Source organism: Lissotriton helveticus, chromosome 1_1, assembly GCF_964261635.1.
Source record: "Lissotriton helveticus chromosome 1_1, aLisHel1.1, whole genome shotgun sequence".
Classification (NCBI taxonomy): Eukaryota; Metazoa; Chordata; class Amphibia; order Caudata; family Salamandridae; genus Lissotriton; species Lissotriton helveticus.
The window spans coordinates 308,583,686-308,606,551 of NC_136057.1; the positions used below are offsets into that span (position 1 = coordinate 308,583,686).

The 22,866-nt window shown below is 45.6% G+C and overlaps 1 protein-coding gene across 2 annotated transcripts in view; it reads left to right on the forward strand.

Annotated features, from left to right (window-relative positions):
• LOC144799842 (solute carrier family 23 member 2-like) overlaps positions 1-22,866 on the forward strand; it is a 533,849-nt gene that overhangs the window by 440,986 nt on the left and 69,997 nt on the right. For both annotated transcript variants that reach the window (XM_078671540.1, XM_078671460.1), the window contains exon 9: positions 20,469-20,633. In XM_078671540.1, coding sequence (XP_078527666.1) covers positions 20,469-20,633 — 165 coding nt within the window. The remainder of the gene's footprint in view (positions 1-20,468; positions 20,634-22,866) is intronic.

The following is a 22,866-nucleotide window of genomic DNA, read 5'->3' on the forward strand; positions in this document are numbered from 1 at the left end:
ATTTTCTCGGATCAAAATTAATTTCTGACTGAGGAACGTCCTCAAAATAATTAATTAAAACCTCCTGTAAAACCTGCAGATTAACTGGCAGAATCCCTAAATTCACATTTTTCCCGAATGACTCACCCTGGCTATCTGAACAACCTGACAAAACAAACGGCTTTGGAGCTTGGTGCATGTTTAACTCTTTCTTTCAAAGAGTTGTTTTCAAACTGAGCATCAGCTAACTCTCTTTTCAGTTCACTATATTCTTTTTCCAATTGTTCCCATTTATGATACATGCTAAGCAATGCATTCAAAATGACACCACTATTTTTGTCTGAAATACTAAGTTGTTTTCCCTCTTTAAAATAGGCGATCTCACTCTCAAAAACCTGAGTTGGCATTTGGGACTCTGCAACTGAAAACATAGGCATTTTAGAGAGCATCTTCCCTTTTTAAAATTTCACTTTTTCGAATCCTGTTCGTGACACCAAATGTCTTGCTTCGCTTGTCAGATATTACAGAATCTCCCTCATGGTGGCTCAACACACACGGGACGAAGCAGAAGACATTAAACAAAACAAACAACACCTTTAGAAAAAATGGTTTTATTTTACAAAATGCAAAGACTCTCTTTTCAGAATAAGGCTTGGGGTTTTATTTTACACAATGCTCTCTAACAGAAAGGCTTTCCCAGAATGCCAAATGCAGAACATTCAAATACAACTAGAGATATATACATGTATATGTAAACAATAATAACACACTTGGTAAATGCAACAGTAAAATGCATGAATAATACCATGAATAAACAAGCAGCAAATAATATGAGATAAGACTCAAGCGAATATAATAGGGTGTCCTGCAAGAGATCAGAAAGACATATATATATATATATATATATATATATATATATATATATATATATATATATACACTAGATTCATCAAATAATTACTTTTCAATGTGCACCTCACTCAGTCACACATCGCAAAGAAAACACCTCAAATGATCAAAGCCACTGGCCACACATCACAATTGGCAATAATCAAAACTCAAACACCTCAAATGATCAAAGCCACTGGCCACACATCACAATGGCAATAACCAAAACTTAACACTTCACCTGGTGCAAACACTGCATCTTAGCCCACTCCTGACCGGAGGAGTAAACAGCCGGGGTTAGGAGCTCACAAGAGCATTCCAGGGTACAATAAACAATCTCTCACAAAAGAATCCTTGAACGTGATTAACCCAAATGACATCATCACCAGTGGATTGCGGGCGCGAGAGTTACAGTTAGTACAACTAACTATAACGGAGGAATTTCAATGGTTTTGTATGAGTGAAATGTCCAGCTAACTATAACACCCCTGAAACCTATGGTTTTTTCAATGAATTTCTAAAGTTTTTTAAATTATAATTCCTGACTATAACCTGCTTGAAACCTATGTTTTTTTTCTGAATTTCAAAGGTTTTTTAAATGATAATTCTTAACTATAAACCTGCCTGAAACCAATGGTTTTTTCAGTGAATTTCAAAGGTTTTTTAAATGACAATTCCTACTTCTAATGTTTAACACTTCCCCATATTTTCAACAAGAAACCAAATCTGCAATGCTACCTAAAAAATCAGGCAATAGTTCCACTTATCAGTAACAAATTAACATCAACATTTAACTAATGTAAAAACATCGACTATGTACAGTGTGAATTACACCCAACTCACACCCATATTTAAAGAGCAATATCTGATAGAGGTTCTAATTATACACTTCCGACAACAAACAAAATCACAATATCCAGCGCCACCACAACCACCCACCCGGACCCCTCCCCCATACTACCTCAGAGGCGGCGCAAAACAGGATAACGGACGTTTCCAAAATAATATATCCCCTCAACAGCACACTAGCTCAATGTACAGAGATGTGGCAACCAAGTATGTATATGGGAAAGAACTCGAACATCAACAATAATGTACACAACGCTAAGACTACCGGTGAAATACTATACACAATTCACTATACAAACCAAAAACTTTTCCGTGTGTAGAAATACCATTGTTACGTGTAGTGTACTGAATAGTGGACGCAACCATATTATCTCGGACACTGGGGAATATTTCGGTCATGTAGCTGTGTTCACCCCCCCCCCCCTTTGAAACAGGAGCGGAGTGGGCGAGTCCAACGTACGCAATTTCAACGTAAGACTATAAATAATTAGGCTATGCCTTGGGCGTGGTTCACTTCTGTAAAGAGAAGAGACTGCGGCGCAGCGAATGTCCGCACCCTGCCATGTGGCTGCTGCCATGACCACGTGCCTTCTTGATACAGGCCCATTGCGAACTCAGCGCCACAGCACCTCAGACTTATGCCTGTATCGACTACTGTCTTCAATCTACACTGCGGACAGCAGAGTTTACAACTTGAATTCAACTTTGGATCTAAATTTTTCATCGGTATCTGAGCTGAGTACTGCTTTCAATCTACACTGCGATCAGTAGAATTGACAACTTGATACCAGTTGCGCTTCAGCACTACAGAAAACATTGAATTCAGTCTCGATTTATTTTAAGCAAATACAATTGTACTATGTCCTCAGATTTTGTAAAAGTTTGAACAGTAGGAAATTCAGCCTTCATTTATTTAATGCAGAGACAATTGTACTATATGTCTTCAAATTTTGTTTACATAAGTGACAAAAAGCATTCGTGCATGTCTGTGTCAACAACTGACTTCAATCTACACAGCGTACAACAGGGTTCACAACTTGATTTCAGCTTTCCATCTACACTATGGACAGCATTCAAGTTAGGCTTGATTTATGTAAGGCAGAGACAATTTTGTTAATGGATGCCACAAAAAACATTCCTCAATGTCTGTACAAAGTACTGCCTTCAAATGTACACTGCGATCAACAGAGTTCACTACTTGATACCAGAAGCGCATCAGCTCTACAGACAATATTAAATTAATTCTCGATTTATTTAAGGCAGAGACAATTCTACTGTGTCATCAGATTTTGTTAACGTATGTGACAAATAAGCATTTGTCGATGTTTCTGTGGACTACTGCCATAAATGTACTCTGCCGACAGCAGGGTTCACAACTTGAATTCAGCTTTCCATCTACACTATGGACAGTAGAGAATTCAGCCTTGATTAATGTAATGCAGAGAGAATTCTACTGTATGTATTCAGATTTTTTTTACATAAGTGACAAAAATCATTTGTCGATATCTGTGCTGATAACTGCCTTCGATCTACATTGTGAGGGCTCGCGATTCAGGTGGAATGGCGATTGCACATGACGTATTACAATAGCCAAGAGACATTGTACCAGTGCGACCCACCCGAACTACGAATCATCGCAGGGTGCGCACACGCTGAGTTCTTCAGGTACCACTAACTCACTGTACCACAAGTCATCTCCACGTGGCCTTGTTAAGGCAGAATTCACTAGGCAAAAAACATTGCTCCTGGTGCGGCCTGCCCGAACCACGCATCATCGCAGGTTACGTACACTCTCAGTGTCAATGGTACCAGTAACTCACTGCACCATAATTCATCGCCACGTGTCCGTATTCAGGCAGAATTCAATAGAAAAAAGACATTGGTCCAAATGCGCCCCCCCCTTGACCACTCATTATCGCAGGGCACGTACAAGCTCAGCGCCAAAGACACTACTAACTCAGTGCACCATAAATCATGGCAAAGAAGAGTGAACAGTTTTATGTCAGCAATCAGGCATACTATCACTTTTATTGGAATTCATGCAGAATTCAATCGACAAAAGACATTTCTTCAATTACAGTGCCTCCTTCCCCGACCATGCATCATCGCAGGATACATACACGCTAAGCGCCAAAGGTACTACTAACTCAGTGCACCAAAAATCATCTGCAAAAGCCTCATCTCCATATTTTCGCAGTTTTCAACAACTGAGGGGGCTGTTCTGATGTGCAGGGGCAAGTCCATCCAGGCTTTAGGAACGAGGTAGAAGAAGGCATGACCCCCTGTTCTGTGTATAAGGGAGATGTGTGCAAGTAGGAGTCTGGCAAAGCTTAGGTGTGGTGGAAGCTGATGTTGTTGTTGAGGTGTGTGGGCCATATGTTGTGTAAGGCTTTGAAAGTGTGCATGATGAGTCTGAAGTGAACTCTTTTGTTAGTGGGGAGCCAGTGAAGCTCCTCAAGGTGCACGGTGTTGTGGGTGTGGGAGGTAGAAGGTGAGCCTTGCTGCTCAGTTCCCTATGGCCTGGGTTCATCTAGTGAGTTCTGTGTTCATACCTTCATAGAGGGTGTTTCCGTAGTCCAGATGGTGGTAATGAGGGTCTAAGTGACAGTTCTGTAGTTGTTGGTGGGGAGCCACTTGAAGAACTTTCTTAGGATATTTAGAGTGATGAAGAAAGAGCCAAAGGCTGCATTGATGTGGCCGGTCATGGTGACTTTGTTGTCAATGCTTATCTCCAGATTCTTTGTGTGGGTTGTCAGGATGGGAGTGGGTCAGAATTCCATTGGACACCTGGTGGAGTCCCAGGGTGAGGTGGTTTTTCCAAAGATCACATAAGATCACAACTTCTATCTTGTCCGTATTTAGCTTGAACTATGATGCGCTGTCCCCAGAATATGGGGAGCTTCCCAAATACGCATTCTAAGACCACTTGAAATAAAGTTATTCAAAACGTGTAAAGTTCATCACAAGAATTATTTTTATTTATTTTTATTTGCTTTTTATTCCTTGCGTTATTTATTCATTTAGTAAGATCCGTTTAAAATGATTCTGATCAAACTCATGTATCCATATCATAAATAAACTCAATAAATTTTGGGCAACGCCCTTCACGAGGGGCTTAATCCTATAAAAATAGAAGAAACTAGAGTTCAGTTCTATCTAGTACAATGTTTCAATCCCAAGAATCAACAAAACTATAAATAGTAATAATGAGACTTATATATCTCTGATAGATCATACGTGATGTTTAAAGGAACCAACTAAAGAGATTCTAGATGTTAGTCCCAGTGAATTCATGCCACTTGCATGCTCGTAGAATTAACAAAGAAAGAAAGAAACAAGAGTTTTGGTGATTTTATCAAGTTCCAAGTCTGTGAAATGAACTATCGTTACCCAAAGACTGCCGATGGTGTCAGTGCTCGATGACTGAAATATGTAAAACCAATCTTTAATAAGTTTAACGCCACATATATATCAAAGAATTAGTCATGCTAGTGACTGTGAACCAGCATTAGTGCGAACGTGAGTGAAACTTACTGAAACAATATGAGTAGATTGCAGGAAAGTTGTAGACCCGTTTCTACTTTATCAATGGTTCCAAAGTTTTAGCCTTTAAGAATAATGTAAAATGAAGTTACCAGATTATGGTAATGAGAATGCTTCGAGACACACGCTACTATACTCAGACTTACCTGTTTAGAAGTGTGGAGTTACATAGACCGATATCCGCAGTACCATAATTAGTGTACTCCGATATATGGGGTGAACCGGATATAAATCCTAACTTCACCTGGAAGTGTATAATGTACGTAACGCGTTAGTAAACTGTACACGAAGCTTAAATGGTGAAAAAATTTTTGAAAATAATGGGGAAAAGACTAGCAATAAAAAGAACGTCGTACAGTGTAAGCTTTTGTTAGAAAGTGAATGTCAATGGCAAGTAAGTAAGTAAAGGAAAAAGACTCTGATAATTCCAATATTTATCAGCTCATCCCTGTGTAATATATCTAGTGACAGCAAAAAGTTGTCTTTGTGTAATACCTTGCTGTTTGGATATCACTACCCAAACTTTTCTTCTCGATGTAATATGCACAAAGGAATATATCCAAACTAAAAACACATCAACAATATACTGCTGAAACAGGAAAATAAAATGATAACTGTTATCATTCATATTACAGACTTTCTAAAATCCCCTTAAAACCACCTCATATGCAATTACCAAGTGATGGAAGTGTAAAGGATTCATAATGTACAACATAAATCAACTGAAAGATGCATATGCTGAATAAGCTGAACAACACTTTTGAACAACACTTTTGAGAGAGATCCCACTCCTATGAGATATCTATCCTAAATGTCTGAGCATGATATTAACTATCTATAGAAAACAACTTAAATCCATGCGTACATTAAGGCCTTTGGGATTGACAATGTCAAAATGGTTAATCCAGAAGATTTCTCTTTGTAGCAAAAAGTGAGTATTACCTCTTCCTGGTAAAATAGGACCTTGATCAAGAATCAAAAACCTAAGTTGGCTTATATTGTGATTTCTGAGGTTAAAATGAGTTGCAACAGTAGATTTCAGATTTTGAATGTTACTTTTGTGTTCATTGAGGCGTATCTTCATTTTCCTCTCTCTTTTTCCCACATATGCATATCCACATGGACATTTCAACATGTAAATTGATACTTGTATAGCGCACTACTCACCCGCAAGGGTCTCAATGCGCTTGTACTAATACCGCTGTGGAACCCATCCTGGCTTTCCCTGTGAGGTGTCTACTCCTGGGCACCCCCAAGGTGGAGGCCAGGCATCCTTAGCATTGTGGGGGCCGTTGTGGAGATTAAGCAAGCTATTGCCCAGAGTTGCAGAGTGGGACTCCATGATTGGAATAGGCACCGAGGCGAGAATTATCAGGCCCGTGGAATTTTTGAGCCCAAGAACCGCCGAGGCGGGGAATAGAACCCTCGTCCCTGGCCAGATCTCTGCATCAGGGTCTGCCGCTCTAACCATTGAGCCACACTTCTCCACCATGTTAAACCATGTTACTGCTGTCACACGTAGCTTTCACTTTGAGTTTAGTAATAGTACCTCAAGTAGGGTGTAATATGGTATTGCCTTTGATAATAGAATTACAACTCCCACAATTCATGCAGGGTAAAGTGGCATGAAAGTTTTGCTCCTTTTTCCCATAATTTTTTATTGGATCACATACTTAACCGGCAAGAGTTGATTGATAACCGCATTATGTATCGCAGATACATCGATTACATTTCTATACAATTCACCAAGCGTACCAGTGAGTGTGTGAGTCTAAACACTAGTTCTACTGTATGTATTTAGCTTGAGACAGGTTTTCATCCACTCAGCAACTTTGGTCATATAGGAGTGAAGTTGTTTCAGGTGGTTAATGTTTTGTCAGAAAGGTAGAGTATGAGCTGGATGTCATCGGTATAAGATAAGATGATAATTCCATGAGCATGAATTTTGCTGGTGAAAGGGGTCATGTTAGTGCTTAATTTTAACCAGTGGTTTCCGGTACTCAGCACTGACACTTAATTGGCAGCACCAGCACTTAATTGGCAGCACTAGCACTTATGACAGTCCAGTCTGACACATATTGGCAATGTTTGTCTGATTTACAGGGAGTACAGCAACAGTTGTTTACTAATTCAATATACGTGACAAATTGCTACTACCTGCTAGCTTTGGGGGCCTGGAATAGTTTTAATTGTCACACTTGTAGGAGTGTGATGGTTAGATGCTGGTTTGGTACTGTCATTGATAGCACTAGCAGGGACAATGGGTGGTATAGGCTGCACTGGCCTCTTGAAGAGGGCCTTGGCACTTAATTTTTTTTACAAATTAAGCACTGGGTCATTTAGGTGTTGAAAAGGGTTTGGCCGAGCGACAGTCCTTGGTTATCTCCACAGATGAGTTTGAGGGCATCCGAGCAGAAAGGAGGCAAGTTGACCAACTGGGTGCAGCCTGTCAGGTAGGAGCAGATCCATGAATATCAAAGTGAGGGCCCTTGGATGAAGAATTTGTGTAGTTGTTGGGTAAGGATAGTATGGAAGACAGTGCTGAAGACTGTGGAGAGGTCTACGAGGATCAGGACTGCCCTATCTCATCTGTCCATGTTAATTTGGATGGCGTCTGTGGTGGTAATGAGGGCTGTTTCGGTTCTATGGTTGAGTCTGAAACTGGATTGAGTGGTGTTGAGATGGTTGTTGTTGAGGTAGGTGGCTAGGACTGTGTAAATCATCTTTTCTAGGATTTCCGCTGGGTAGAATAGCAGGGAGATGGGCCTTTAGTTGGTTGCCGTCATCGGGTCTGCTGAGGGTTTTTTGAAGAGAGGAAGTAATATGGCATATTTCCATGCATCTGGGTCGATGGCCGTGGAGTTACAGGTATTCAAGATTGGGGTGAGTGTTGTGCTGATGGGGTCTAGCCCTTTGCTGAAGATGTGGTGGGGCATGTGTTAGAGGGAACTCTGAAAAGGATAGACTGTATGGTGGTTGTGGTTTCTTCTCGGGTGATTTAGGGCCAGGAAGTCAGAGTGGGTCTTTTGGTGTTGGAGGTGACTGGTAGAAATGCTGTGAGCCTTAGGGGTCCTACTGGGATTTGAAGTTGTCATAGATGCTGGTGATCTTGTTGGTGCAGAGGTCCTGGGAGGGGATGATGCTGGTGGAGCTTGCGGCTGGAGATGTGAAATCTTTCACAATGGTAAAAGAGATATTTTGATGTTTTCTGATCATTTAGAAATGTGTTCTTAACACTGTTAACATTTTGCACTTAAAACAAAAAACACTGCACCCTGCAAACTGTATTTTCCTGTGCATGGCAAAACTTGGACCAAATTGAGTCTGACCTCATCTTCGATTTCATCACAGCCAAGATAAGGGCTTTCATTTTTCCTTTCAATGCATGTAACAAAAAAGTGCACTATTGAAATGATTTGTGTTGACATGCTGTCCTCAAAGAATTCCACTGGAAGTATGTCTTACACTTGCAACAGTTTTCAGGTTCTTCTTGCCTGTTGTATATAGGCCTATTTAATTATAAGCTTGTCATCACTTTGAATGTAACTATATCTGCACTGTCACATCAGTTGAAAGTAGTACAAATGAGTGATATTAATCAGAAGCGGGATGAGAGCATACTGCCTTACATACCAGCAGAGTTCGCCCCTTTGCATTATGGTGAATGCAGTTCACAAATAGTGCTTCTTTGAATATCAGTAGTAGTATTTCACCAAAGTTGGTTCATGTAGTGCTGCAGCATGTGAGTACCCTTTGCCTTCTTAAAACTTTTATTGATGTGCACATTGTGTAATTCTTCCAAGATTCTATCAGGTATGGTGGCAAAGAGTACTCAATTTGACACACTATCTTTTATTTCCCAGCATGGAGTGGTCATTCCATGTTTCTATTTCCAAGGTGTCCCCACAATCTGTTGGTACTGATCATACCTCACATTACAAATGGGTGTTGAGACGTCGTTGACACATATGACTACTTTTTTCTTCCTGCATCCTCGAATAGTACAAATGTATTCTGCCATTGAGATTTTCTCTACATTGTGTATCCTTATGTATTCTAATAAGAACCACTGTTCCTTTGATATGACTTTCTAAAAGTGGCATTTTCACAATTATGACTTAAAATCCGCTTTTACCTTTAAAAATGGCTTTATATTTGAATTCTTTAGACACCAAACTTGTCAATCCTACCTGCTCCCAATTGAAAATTACTACTTATTAATTGTAACAAGTTTACCCAAAGTTAAAATATTGCAAAGGTAGTCCTTGCAGTAGTGAAAAAAAAATGTAAGTGATTTTCACTACCAGGATATTTAAAAGTTAAAGGACATATATAACTTTTTAAATACACTTCACCTTGCAGTATGGGCTGATAAGGGCCTACTGTTGGGGTGACTTATATGTATTAAAAAGGAAGGTCTAGGCCTGGCAAAGATTTAATTTTTCCAAGTCTAAATGACAGTTTAGGCTGCCCACACAAGCTGCATGGGAAAGCCTGAGACTTGTTTCAAAGGGCTACTTAAGTGGGTGGGAAAAACAGTGTTGCAGGCCCACTTTTAGTATTTGATTTACAGGCCCTGGTTACATGTAGTGCCTCTTTACTAGGGACTTACAAGTAAATCAAATGTGTTACCTGGGTGTAAGCCAATTTTACCATGTTTAAAGGAAAGAACACAAGCATTTTAGCACTAGTAAGCAGTAGTAAATTGTGTGGAGTCCTGAAAGCCAACATAAATGTGTTCAGAAAACAAGAGGGTGAAGGCAACAGGTTTCGGCACTACAGAGCCAAGTCCAGCACATATGATGTAGCTAATTACTGCCCATGTACCTTGTGGACAGCCCTTGCTAAAATAGTGAAGAGAACCATTGCTTTCCAGCTCAGAGACTTCTTGGAATCTAACAACATCTTGCCTGACACACATGTGGGCTTCTGCACACATATAGGCAAAGACTCTGCTTTTATAGAAGTTTAAGATGCTTTGTTGAAAGCTGCTGATAACACTTCTACCTTGGTCTTGATACATTTAGATTTATCAGCAGCTTCTGACGCAATGGACTTGCTGATAAAGAGCGTTAAGATTTCTGACATTACAGGTACAGTATATGAATGGTCCTCGACTTTTTACTCCTATGTGGACGACACACCGCGTATCTTCAAAACAAAAGGACCAGCTAACAATGTTGTACATCTGCCAATATGCCTGCAAATTCTGAAATGGTAGATAGACCATAAATGGCTAAAAATGAGGGAAAAAAACAGTGGTTCCCCAATAGTAGTATGGGACTCAATCTTTTGGCTAAATAACGTAGGCGCATGGCCTGTCCCCCCCCCAAACCACGCTGAGTGCCTTGATTTCAAAATTGAAGCCACTTTGAAACTTGAAGCACCAATCTCAGGGACAGTGGCCACATGCCCAGTTAAAAAAAAAGCTTAAACCGATTCTCTGACTAATCCCAGAAGATGGTAGAAAATCAGAGGTGGCTGCCGCAATAGGTGCTCTTTAAGACTATTGTAAGGGCCTTTATTTGGGCATCGAAAAAAGGCCAACTGAGACATTTGCAAATGGTCCAAGATTAAGTCTCTCATTGTGTCTGCCATGCCCCTCGTTTTATGAAGGCTGGTCCTTTGCTGCTCAAATTACTTTGACTTCCTCTCCACAAACCAGTATAGCACGCAAGAACAAGTTACTTACCTTCGGTAACGATATATCTGTAAGAAACAGTAGTTAGTATTAGATTCCTTACCTTAGAATATCCCCAGGCGTCAGTCTGGATCCGGAAACTTTTGCGTAGCAGTACCCCTGCGCGTCGGTAGGCGTCGTCTGCAGGCGTCCCCTGCGGCTCCGCGTCGTCGGCGTCGTGCGCCGTGATGACGTCGCTGGAGTATATAGACGCCGCCTCCGCGCGCTGACGTCAGTTCTTTGCACACAGCTTTTCCGCGCCAGAACACGCAGAGCCATGTGAGAACCAACACTGGTGCCATTTGAAACTAGGGCCCTGAAAGGGATGTCCTTAACCCTAGGTATCAGTTCGCAGAACGGGGAGGATGGGCGGGGCGGTAAGGAATCTAATACTAACTACTGTTTCTTACAGATATATCGTTACCGAAGGTAAGTAACTTGTTCATCTGAAAGAAACAGGTTAGTATTAGATTCCTTACCTTAGAATAGATACCCCAGCAATACCAACCCCGGTGGTGGGTCTGCGAACCAATACAACCTACACCAGAAAGTCCTGGAGGACCGAACGGCCAAAGAAGCCATCCCTCCGGACTTGACTGTCCAGGCAGTAGTGCCTCGCAAAGGTGTGCAGCGAGGCCCACGTGGCCGCCTGGCAAATGTCCTGCAAAGGGACTCCCCGGCCCAGGGCAGTAGTAGCCGCCGTGGCCCGAGTGGAATGGGCCCTCAGCCCAACAGGAGGCTCCTTCCGAGCCAAAGAGTAGCATGCTTTGATGCACAGGACGACCCACCGAGAGATGGTCCGTTTCTGTACCGCCCTTCCCTTCTTCTCACCCACGTAGCCAACAAACAGTTGGTCATCCACCCGGAACTGGCGTGTGCGATCCATATAGAATGAAAGCGCACGTTTTGGGTCCAGACGATGGAGCCGCTCTTCATCCTTTGAAGGATGCGGAGGCGGGAAGAAAGAGGGCAAGGTGATGGACTGCCCAATGTGAAAAGCAGAGACTACCTTGGGCAGGAAAGAAGGTCTAGTCCGAAGAACCACCTTATCAGGATGAACAGACAAGAAAGGAGGTTGAATAGAAAGAGCCTGGAGCTCACTCACTCTCCTGGCAGAGGTGATGGCTACCAGGAAGGCCGTCTTTAAGGTGAGAAGACGGAGAGGACAGGAATGAAGGGGCTCAAAGGGAGCGCACATCAGGAAAGTCAAAACCAGGTTCAAGTCCCACTGAGGCATCACGAACGGAGTTGGAGGATACATGTGCGTGATGCCCTTCAAGAATCTCAACACAATAGGGGACTTGAACAAAGATGGCTGATCAGGTAGCCTCAAGAAGGCGGAAAGGGCAGAAAGATAGCCCTTGATAGTGCCCAGAGCAGAGCCCTGCTGGGCAAGGGAAAGGAGGAAGAGGAGAACCTCAGACAGAGGGGCAGAAAGGGGATCCACAGCCTTCGCTGTGCACCATGCCACAAATCTGTTCCACCGGCAGGCGTATACCGACTTTGTGGAGGGACGCCTGGCTGCCAGAATGACATCACAGACTTCAGGAGGCAAGTCAAATGGCCTCAACTGTCGCCGCTCAATCTCCACGCATGGAGGTGGAGACTGGACAGGTTCGGGTGGAGGACCGTCCCCTGCTGCTGCGACAGAAGGTCCTCCTGAAGGGGCAGGCGGATCGAGGGACCGACTGTCATGCTGAGTAGCTCGGGATACCAGTACCTTCGAGCCCAGTCCGGAGCCACAAGGATAACTTGGGCCCGGTCGCGCCTGATCTTCTTCAGCACTCTGGGCAGAAGTGGTATAGGCGGAAAGGCGTACAACAGACCGCAACTCCACTCGCGCCGAAAGGCGTCGCCGAGCGAGTGCCGTCTTGGAAACTCCAACGCGCAGAACTGATGACATTGCGCGTTCTCTTCTGTGGCGAATAGATCTAACCAAGGCTCTCCCCATTGCTGAAAGAGGCCTCTCGCCACATCCGAGTTCAGACGCCATTCGTGATCCACCGAGCACCGACGGCTGAGTTCGTCCGCCCTGGCGTTCAGAGAACCTGCCAGGTGTTGAACCGTCAGAGTCACGCCCTGACGTTCCAGCCATTGCCAGAGGCGCAGAGCCTCTTGGCAAAGGGTCCACGACCCCACACCGCCCTGTTTGTTGCAGTACCACATGGCGGTGGTGTTGTCCGTGAACACCTGCACTACACTCCCGTTGACAAAGGGGAGGAATGCCTTCAGTGCTAGGCGAATCGCCCGCAGCTCCAACATGTTGATATGGAGCCGGGACTCCGCCGGAGACCAGAGGCCTCTGATCTCCGCCTCTCCCAAGTGGCCACCCCAGCCTTGGAGGGACGCGTCCGTCACAACCACGTGCTCCGGTTGGGGAAGGGAGAGGGATCTGCCCCTGACCCAATCGCGGTCCGTAAGCCACCACTGCAACTGTCTCGCAGTGCCCTCCGAGATCAGGACATGGTCGGATAGGTTGCCCTGATGCTGGGCCCACTGAAACTTCAGGTCCCACTGCAGAGCCCGCATCCGCCATCTGGCGTGATGCACCAGAAGGATGCAGGAGGCCATCAGCCCCAGAAGCCGCAGCGTCAACCTGACCGAAACCCGGGATAACGGCTGAAAGATGGGAATCAGAGCCTGAATATCCCGGACCCGCCGTTCCGGAGGATAAACCCGAAACTGCGCCGAGTCGAGAACCGCTCCGATGAAAAGGAGCTTTTGAGAGGGACACAGGTGTGATTTCGGCACATTGATGGAAAACCCCAGCTCGTGCAGGAGGTCTGCCGTCATCTGAAGGTGGTGGACGACTGTCTGGGGCGAGCCCGCCTTCAACAGCCAGTCGTCGAGGTAGGGGAAGACTGAAACCCCTAACCGGCGCAGATGAGCTGCGACCACCGCCATCACTTTCGTGAACACCCGTGGGGCGCTGGTAAGGCCGAATGGGAGCACGATAAACTGAAAGTGCTCGTGGCCTACCGTGAACCGCAGGTAACGCCGGTGGGCCGGCAGGACGGGGATGTGAAAGTACGCATCCTGCAAGTCCAACGCTACCATCCAGTCTTGTGGGTCTAGAGCAGCCAAGACCTGAGCCAAAGTCAACATCTTGAACTTCTCCTTCCGGAGGAAGCCGTTGACGTTCCGTAGATCCAAGATAGGACGCAGGCCTCCCTTGTCCTTCTTGGGTACCAGAAAGTAGTGGGAGTAGCAACCACACCCTACTTCTGGCCCAGGAACGCGCTCGATGGCCCCCTTGGCCAAGAGGGCCGTAACTTCCTCCTGCAGAAGTGTCAAGTGGTCCCCCGACACACGGTGGTTCTGCGGTGGCATGGCTGGAGGAGTGGACTCGAAGGGGAGGGCATAGCCCCTTCGGACAAGCTGCAGCACCCACCTGTCCGATGTTATCGCGCGCCAGCGGGAGTGGTGATGGCGAACCCTGCCACCCACTGGCGTCACGTGAGCCCGAAAGCTCGGACTAGGAAGGCTTGGATGCCGCAGCGGAGGGAGGCGTGGACTGACCACGACGCTGGCCTCTACCGCCACCACGGCGGAAACCACGGGCGCCACCGCGCTGGGGAGCGCTCTGCGCCGCGTGGCTGGCAGCACGTGTGGGACCTCCCCTCCCTTGGCCACGAAAGGGCCGAAACGAACCCGTCTGCTGGCGCCGGGTCGAGAGACCCAAGGACTTGGCCGTGACCCTGGAGTCCTTGAAGCGCTCCAGCGCGTGGTCCGCTTTGTCACCAAATAGGCGACTGCCATCAAATGGCATGTCCATAAGTGTATTTTGGACGTCTGGTGAGAAGTTGGCAGATCTCAGCCAGGCATGGCGACGAATCGCCACCGTAGTGGACATGGCCCGTCCCAGTGAGTCCGTGGTGTCCAGACCACAACGGATCGAGTACCGCGCCGCATCCCGGCCTTCAACCAAGGCCCGGGTGAGCTTGTCCCGCACTTCCTGGGGGCATTGCGGCAAACACTCCTCGACCGTATCCCACAGGGAGTGGGTGTAGCGGCCCAAGAGGCACGCGGTGTTACAAGACCGCAGTCCAGCGCTCAAAGAGGAAAACACTTTTTTACCAAATTGGTCGTACCTCTTTGATTCCCGGTCGGGCGGAGCCGACGGAAATGCGGACTGTGAAGTGGAGGCCTGGATCACCAGACTCTCCGGGGAGGGATGGGTGGACAGGAAGGCAGGGTCGTCCGAGCAGGGACGGTGACGCCTGGCAACGTTCCGGTCAACCGGCGCACCAGAAGCGGGCCTGGACCAGGTGCCCAGAAGGACATCCGTCAGGGCCTCATTAAACGGCAGCAGAGGCTCCTGGGGGCATGACTGCGGTTTAAAAACTTGCGTCAGAATATTCGGTTTGACCTTCGCGACGGGGAGCTCAAGGTGTAAGGCCTTGGCAGCCCTCATCAGGACCACCGAATAGGCAGCACCCGCCTCGGACGCCACAGGGGACGGAGAGACAAACCCAGGGTTGGGCGACTCGTCCAGGCCACTGGCATCACCCAGATCACCTACCCAGTCCACATCGTACTGGCAGGCACGGGATAGAGGGTCCTCAGACCCCTCCCAACCCTCTCCATACTCCTCCTCGTCATACCCATATTCTGGGTCGACGATATAGACATCGGGGTCAACGGGCCCCATCGGCGTCGGGTCCGGCGTCGGCCGACGCCGGTCCGGCTCCGAGTCCGGAGTCGGGGAGGAAAGGGGGGTGGCGCCGCGCGGCGTCGGTGCCGGGGACCCGACGCCGGCCGGAGCCGACGGCGGAGTCGCTGCACCACGCGGGGGCGGTACCACGGGTTGGCCCACAGGAACCGACGCCGGAGAGGCCGGGAGACCAGCCGGCGACGAACCAGAGGGAACCAGCGGCGCCGGGGCCGGAGCCACCGGCGGCGCCGGGGCAGGAGCACCCGAACCGCTCGGGCCCCCAGACGGGACCGACGGGCCCGCAGGCGCCGAAGGCCCCGCCGGAGAAGACCTCGCCCTCATAGCAATGAGGAAGGCCTCGATCTCCTCACGCGACGCGCCTTCCCCAGGGACCGACAGGTGTGGGGTAGACGGCGTCGGCGACCCATGCGGGACCGCGGGGGTGGGGTCACCCGAGCCCCCGGCCGCAGCACGCGGGCGTCGGGGGGAGTCGGGGGTGCGATGGCGACGCCCCGACTTCTTGCATCCTACCGGCACCGTAAAGATCAATCAGTTAACAAAAAACTTGGTCAAAAGACCGGAGTACTGCTCTTCGGATCTGCGCTAACTGGCGCGGAAAAAAGAAGAACTGACGTCAGCGCGCGGAGGCGGCGTCTATATACTCCAGCGACGTCATCACGGCGCACGACGCCGACGACGCGGAGCCGCAGGGGACGCCTGCAGACGACGCCTACCGACGCGCAGGGGTACTGCTACGCAAAAGTTTCCGGATCCAGACTGACGCCTGGGGATATTCTAAGGTAAGGAATCTAATACTAACCTGTTTCTTTCAGATGTGCATCTTTGGTCAAGCCCCTGATTTACTCAAAGAAAGACGACCCCTTACACACCAACTAGAACATCGAATTTTCTTCAGGTTCCACGTTTTAGAAATCCTTAGTGGGTGGGAGGGCTCTTGCATCGCTTGGGCTTTGACTCATATAAGCTACCCTTTAAGTTTATGCAGATGCATTCACATTTCTCCTTTCATAAAAAGTTGAAAACCTCTTCTTTTAACTCTTCCTTCCCATGTACAGTCATTAGCTTCTGGCACCAAGAGACCTTCGAGTTTTTGTGCACTCAATAAATTCTCTGTAAAACAAGGTAACATTATATGAAAACAAGTCTGATAAAGAAGAGCGAAGTTGTCATGAAGTCAGAGGTGAGAACCTTTATTATTACAAAAACTTCACTTGGGGCCTCATTACAACATCAGCAGTCTGTCCACTAGACCGCCAATGCCACGGTCAATAAAAAACCACAAATGCTTTGGTGTACAGAACACCTTATTCTGAGTGTACCGCCGGGCCAAAGGTTTGTAGTTGGCGGTCCCATCGTGGCAGCATGGCTCGGCCTTTGAGAAGGGCAGCAGAAGATGCTGCCGCGGTGCAGTGCTTTCGGTATGTCCATGCACTGAGTGCCATGCACTATGTCATGCATGGCACACAATACACATGTAGCAAGGGAGCGTGGGGGATTCCCACACTGAATCCTGTGGTGCTCCTATGGAGGTAATTACCTCAGTTTGTTCAAAAGTAATCCATTTCAATGAGCCAACAAGTTCATTATAGTTTTAATCCATGAAGTCATATATTAATATTCATATAGACTGTAGAGTTTAGTTCAATTCATTCAACATACACGTTTTGAAATGCCAATATCCCTATGCATTTCGGGACCTGGGTCCCTTCATCAGGGGAATGGGTTAATATGTGAAGGAAATAAACATTGCTTTAGGAAGTGGACTTTTTCCTCAACATCATAAAAAAAAACGGTTGAAAATAGTGACAAGGATGTGGAAATGAAAGTGTAAATAAAGACCAAACGTTGATGCAATTGTGGGGTTCGTTACACAGTTTCAATGTGCCAAAAAAGGGTTAATGTGAAAGAACGAGCGACAGTGTAAAGACGTCCGAGTGTAAGGTTCGTTACACGATTTCACTGTGCCAAAGAAAAGGTTAATGAGAAGGAGCGAGCAACAGTGTGAAGACACCCGAGTGGCATCCAAAACGGGCCAGTGAGGTCCGAGACGGTAACTAAACAAGTCCTCAAGGTTCCCAAAGGTTAACACCCGATAAATGTGCATTCCGACACGTGGTAAAAACAAACTATCGTATAGATGGAATCTGACCCAAAACGTTCTCTGCACAGCGTAATAGCTTTCTACGGTTGCCGACTCAATGACCAGAATAGTCAAAGTTCGCGCGGAGTTAGTGCCAAAACATAGAAGGACCAAGTCGAGTGAAGTGCATAACATAAAAAAAGGACTAAAGCCGTAAAAAATGTTGTGATGTTAGAGAGAAGTGTACCATAATAAAAACATCCCGCAGGTTTCAAATGTGCAATGATGTTCCAAAAGGAACGGGATATGAAAAAAACCAAATAGTCGTGACAATTAGATTACACAGTGCTAAACTACCACATTAAACGATGGTGTTGAGTAATCGGTGTCGGCCATGTTTGGTAGGGGATTGTCAAATAATACACACAATGCTCATACATGAATAATACGTCGAAAAGTGGGTAATTGAACAAAAATAATATACTGTCATTACATCAACAACTTATAAGGCATTGGAGACAAAAGTAAAAAGGAGTAAACAAGAGCTGAAAACACTGTTGAAAAAAAACCATGTAAAGAGAAAAGCAGAACCAGGGTAAAACTGGGATCTTTTTACCAGGGAAAAATTCAAGGTCCATGTGAGAAGAGAGAAGAAAAGAAAAACTTCAAGGTACAAGTGGGATAAGGAAACAGGCAATGGGGGAAGGAAGAAATGAAGAAAGGAGGAAATGAAGGAATGGATTAAGGGGGCTACAAGAACATAAACAATAGAAAAGATAAGCAATTATATAGAATCAGAAATTGGCGCATGTTTTTAAAGAAAGCAACTATATTCGATCCGTTCGTTGAGTCCTTTTGGTTGGCTTGATTCCAACAGTTTAATCCAAAACAGTTCGCGTTGTAGTAATCTCTTGCGATTATCAACGCCCGGTATCTTGGGGACATCCTCTAGTACAAGGGACCTTAGTTGGCTGATGTGTTGAGCGGATGTGAAATGGGCTGCTAAAGGAGACTTCAAGTTCTTGTTCCTTATGGTGCTTTTGTGCTCCGTTAAACGAATTTTAAGCTTCACAATGCACATGCACAGGAGGGGCACAACATGTGCCACCATGCACTACCCTTCCTGGGCAAAATCATCTGTTGACCCTGTTTGGGGTCCCTTCCTTCTCTTTCCGCCATCCTTATCATGGCGGAGTTCCCACTATGAAAAGGCTTTCGGAAAGGGAACTTGTAATCTCGACGGCGGTGCCTGCCTCAAGCACCACCGCCATCTGCCTTCGTCTCTGTGGTACCATTTGGATCGAAGATATTGGTGGTGTCAGTAGTGTAGTAGAGAGCTAGTGGCGGTCCGATCGCCAAACTTGTAAACTGGCGTTGAACTATCCAGGTTGTGGTTGTCAGACTGCAACAATGTGTATGGCGGTCCTGGGATCGCTGTACTCATAAGAAGGCCCTTGGTCTGGATCCATATCTGAAATGGGTATTCAGTATTTATCAGCGTGATTTACTGCCATTGTAGAGCACACTGTAGTGTTTCCCAATGGGGCTTTTCCAGCAGTTTTAAATTGTGCCCTTGTGACAACAGTTCAATACAAATCCCTTTATACTTTATTTTATTTTTTATTTTATTTAAATGTTCAGCAATTTCTAAAGACATGCACAGTTTTAGTACGTTGTTCCGTTATTACCCTATGGAAATTTACTAGTTCCTGAGCATCTTTTTTTTAACATCTGGCGCCAGTTGGGTTGTTGATCTATGGCTGTTAAGCTCAGCAATATTACATTATATATTGGAGCATTTTTTGCATAACTGTTCTTATTGTACTTTTGTAGTCTATGATTATCCACATTAACTAATCTGATGTTGATGAGCAAACTCATATAGATCCCCTACTCTTTTTTGAATACTCGATTTTCTAAATGCTTTCTCTATGAAAAAACATGATGGAAATTCAAGAACAAACATCGTTTACAACTGTGATGCAAAACAATAAACCATAATAAAAATAGGTTGTTTTAGAGAGTACGTTGACCAGCGGCATGTTAAACAGCTGGCGTCCTACTTTGGCCATTTTAGTGTGAATTTAATGATTCAGTTTAGCTTCCTGTTTAAGTAATGTTATTGCTGCGGAAGACATTTAGGGGCATATCAGCAACAGAAGGCGATAAATATTACAAAGCGCACTTAGCGCTTTTATATTTATCGCCGTCTATCGCTGGAATTTATCGCCTAGTTAGCGTGTTATCAACAACGCGTTACTCCAGCGCGATAATATTCCAGCGATATCCAGGGATATGGGCCAACATCGCTGGAAAACCAGCGATGTTGCACTAAATGCGGCGATAGCCTTGGTGATACGACCCTGTGGTCGGATCACCATAATCCACCTCCCATGTTAGGTATGCCTTAGTCAGGAATTTAACAGACGTTAAATTCCTGCGTTAAAGCATAGTTAACACAATGATTATTATCGCTAAGGCTCTTTGCTGATATCGCGCAGCTGCTTTAGTGATAATTTCCCATGTAGTTTTCCCAGGCACGCCTTCTTTGAATCTCATTAGCGATGTTTATCGCTGAGATGCTCAGCGTTGGGAATTCGGCAGCTAACATGCGCTAGCGCCGCCTTGTTGATGCGGCGTTAAAATTATCGCTGATTTAGCAGCAAAAAGTGCCGCTAAAGCGGCGGTAATGCCCTTGATGATATGCCCCCCTAGACTTTCTTCTTGTCTTGGTAACTCCTGTTCTCCTTTTTGATTCCCCTATTACTGAACAGGTGGGAAGCCGAATGGTCATTATTGCTGCAGGAATACTCTTGGTTCTGGTGGGCGTATTTAGCAAGGTGGGAGCTGTGTTTGCCACCATCCCAACACCTGTGATTGGAGGACTATTCATGGTGATGTTCGGGATCCTCACTGCAGTCGGAATTTCCAACTTGCAGGTAATGTGTTTAACTTTTTAAGAACAACCTAATGACAGTGGCTTGTTTCCTGTGCCTTCGTGCGTGAGTAGTTCACGTATGGGTGTTAGATGTCCCCTTTCTGCTGTTGTCAATTTACCTTGTCTCCTTCTCAATAAGTCTTTGCCTTAGTTATTTTTGGGTATGTCTCTGCATGTTTGTTCTGTTGAGAATGTGTATCGCCTTGAACCTTTTTGTGTTTGTTAGGCTGTGACTGCATCTTGTTTTGTTTGAATATGTTTGCTTCTTTGTTGTTATTTGTTTAAGTGTGTATATATGTCTTCGTCTCACAGACGTTACTCTTGTTTGGGACTTCATACTTCCAGTTTGAAAGCTCAATGTGAGTTTTGTGGTAATGTTGGACGTTAATTTGTGTGGCCAAAAACAGTATGCAAAGTGGAAAACTATGTGGTATACCAGTCACAGAGGCAGATACCGCACCTTTCATGTGTTTTCCTGATACTTAACTCGAAATTGGGCACAAAAATACCTGTGGGAAAAACTACTACCATAGGGTAAAGGTATTAACCACAGGAATTTTCTGTGTTCAATGTTAGTGGTACCTCTTAGTGATGGGTTCTATGTGAATATATCATCTGTATTTGGGCGGATATTTCTATGTGTAAGTAGGTTTTACCTAGTATGTGCAAATATGCTTTTATGCCCTAGGATCTGTACTGGGGAATAACAGGTCTGCGGTAGTGTGTAGTTGTGCAGCACATAGCGCCGCCATCGCAAAACTTCAAATTTAATGAATCCCCTTTATGCTAAATAATTCACTGACAAGGCAAGAAGAGTCATAACATAGAGAACAAAAATGGAAAACAGACTGCAAACAGGAGAGGGATTAAGAAAAGAAATGACCACAGGATAGCTTCTGCTTTCTAAAACAAACCAAAATACGCTATTTATAGGTTTCAAATAAAGAGAGAAATGTATTAAGATTGGCAATGTGTAATGCATATTGCAGCTGTATTGTGTTGTTTCAACATAAAAACCTTCCACAGCATGATTTATACTTTGCGTCATGTGTCGATGGCGTCATCAGCCGCACACACCAATAATGCATCACGCAGCACTCTTCAGTGGTACCATTGTCATCATCATCGGCCCGTAACCTCCCCCATTACCTTGATTCACCCATAACCCTGACGTTAGGTGTTAGGGATCAGAGTCTCTCTTATCAGACAGGTCACGTGGTCCGGATACATAGAGTATCTTCTTCACTGGTGCTTGGGGATGTTGCCTCATCATCTGGAATTATGCCTTACTTTCTGGATATGGTGAGCTGATACCTCCCCCATCTTTGACCAGGGACACTCATCGTTGGCTGACTTCTGACCACCTCCAGTATTGCGCATCCCTCAGGGCCATAGCTCTAACAGGTGGTGATTTATGTTCTTCCACCCATTCCCAGGCACTCTTTGGGTTTCAAAAGAGAATGATTTCCCAGCATTTAGGACTTTGAATTTAGCCATGAACAATAGCACATATTTAACCTGCATGGCCCTTTGTTTCTGCTTGACCCTCGCAAAGAAATTGCGCAGCTTTTGCACTTGTGCCATTTAGTCTGGAAAGATTGACACTTTGGTGTTAGCGCATTGGAGCTCTATATTCGCATAATTACTGGCTGCAGAGGAGCCACCAGAGGAGGCCTCGGAGTCACCCCTCTCCAGGATAAACGAGGGAAAGAGTGGAATTAGGGACCCAAGATTTGAACCATTCTAGGAAAAATCATTCCGCTTTAGTGCCCTCAGCCTACTCAAGTACCCCACTCAGTCTTGGGTTGTTACACCGACAGCAGCCTTTCGCATCCTTGACTCTTCTCTCAAGATTAGCCATTAGCCCACGAAGGTGTCACACCTCTTTAATGAATGACTGGGCTTCATCCTCGACCATTAGAGATGCACATTTCTGCCTCAGTGGTACAATCCACCAGGTTCCAGAGATCTTGTCTGAGGAGCGAGACTCTGTGCCCACTCCTGCTATCTGCAGTTCCAGCACTTTGCTAGGTTCCTGGTTGGCTTGTAGGATCATTAACAAAGAGACTTCTCGGTTAGGTTCACCCATTGTAGGCACCAAAAGATTCAATCAGTGGACTAACGGGGTGACAGATGTCCTGGTGTACTTATCGATCTTGCCCTGCACTGGGCCTCCTTGTTCCTTGTCCATTCCCATATCGGAGTAAAGATTTGAGGTTCACAGTAGGTCCTAG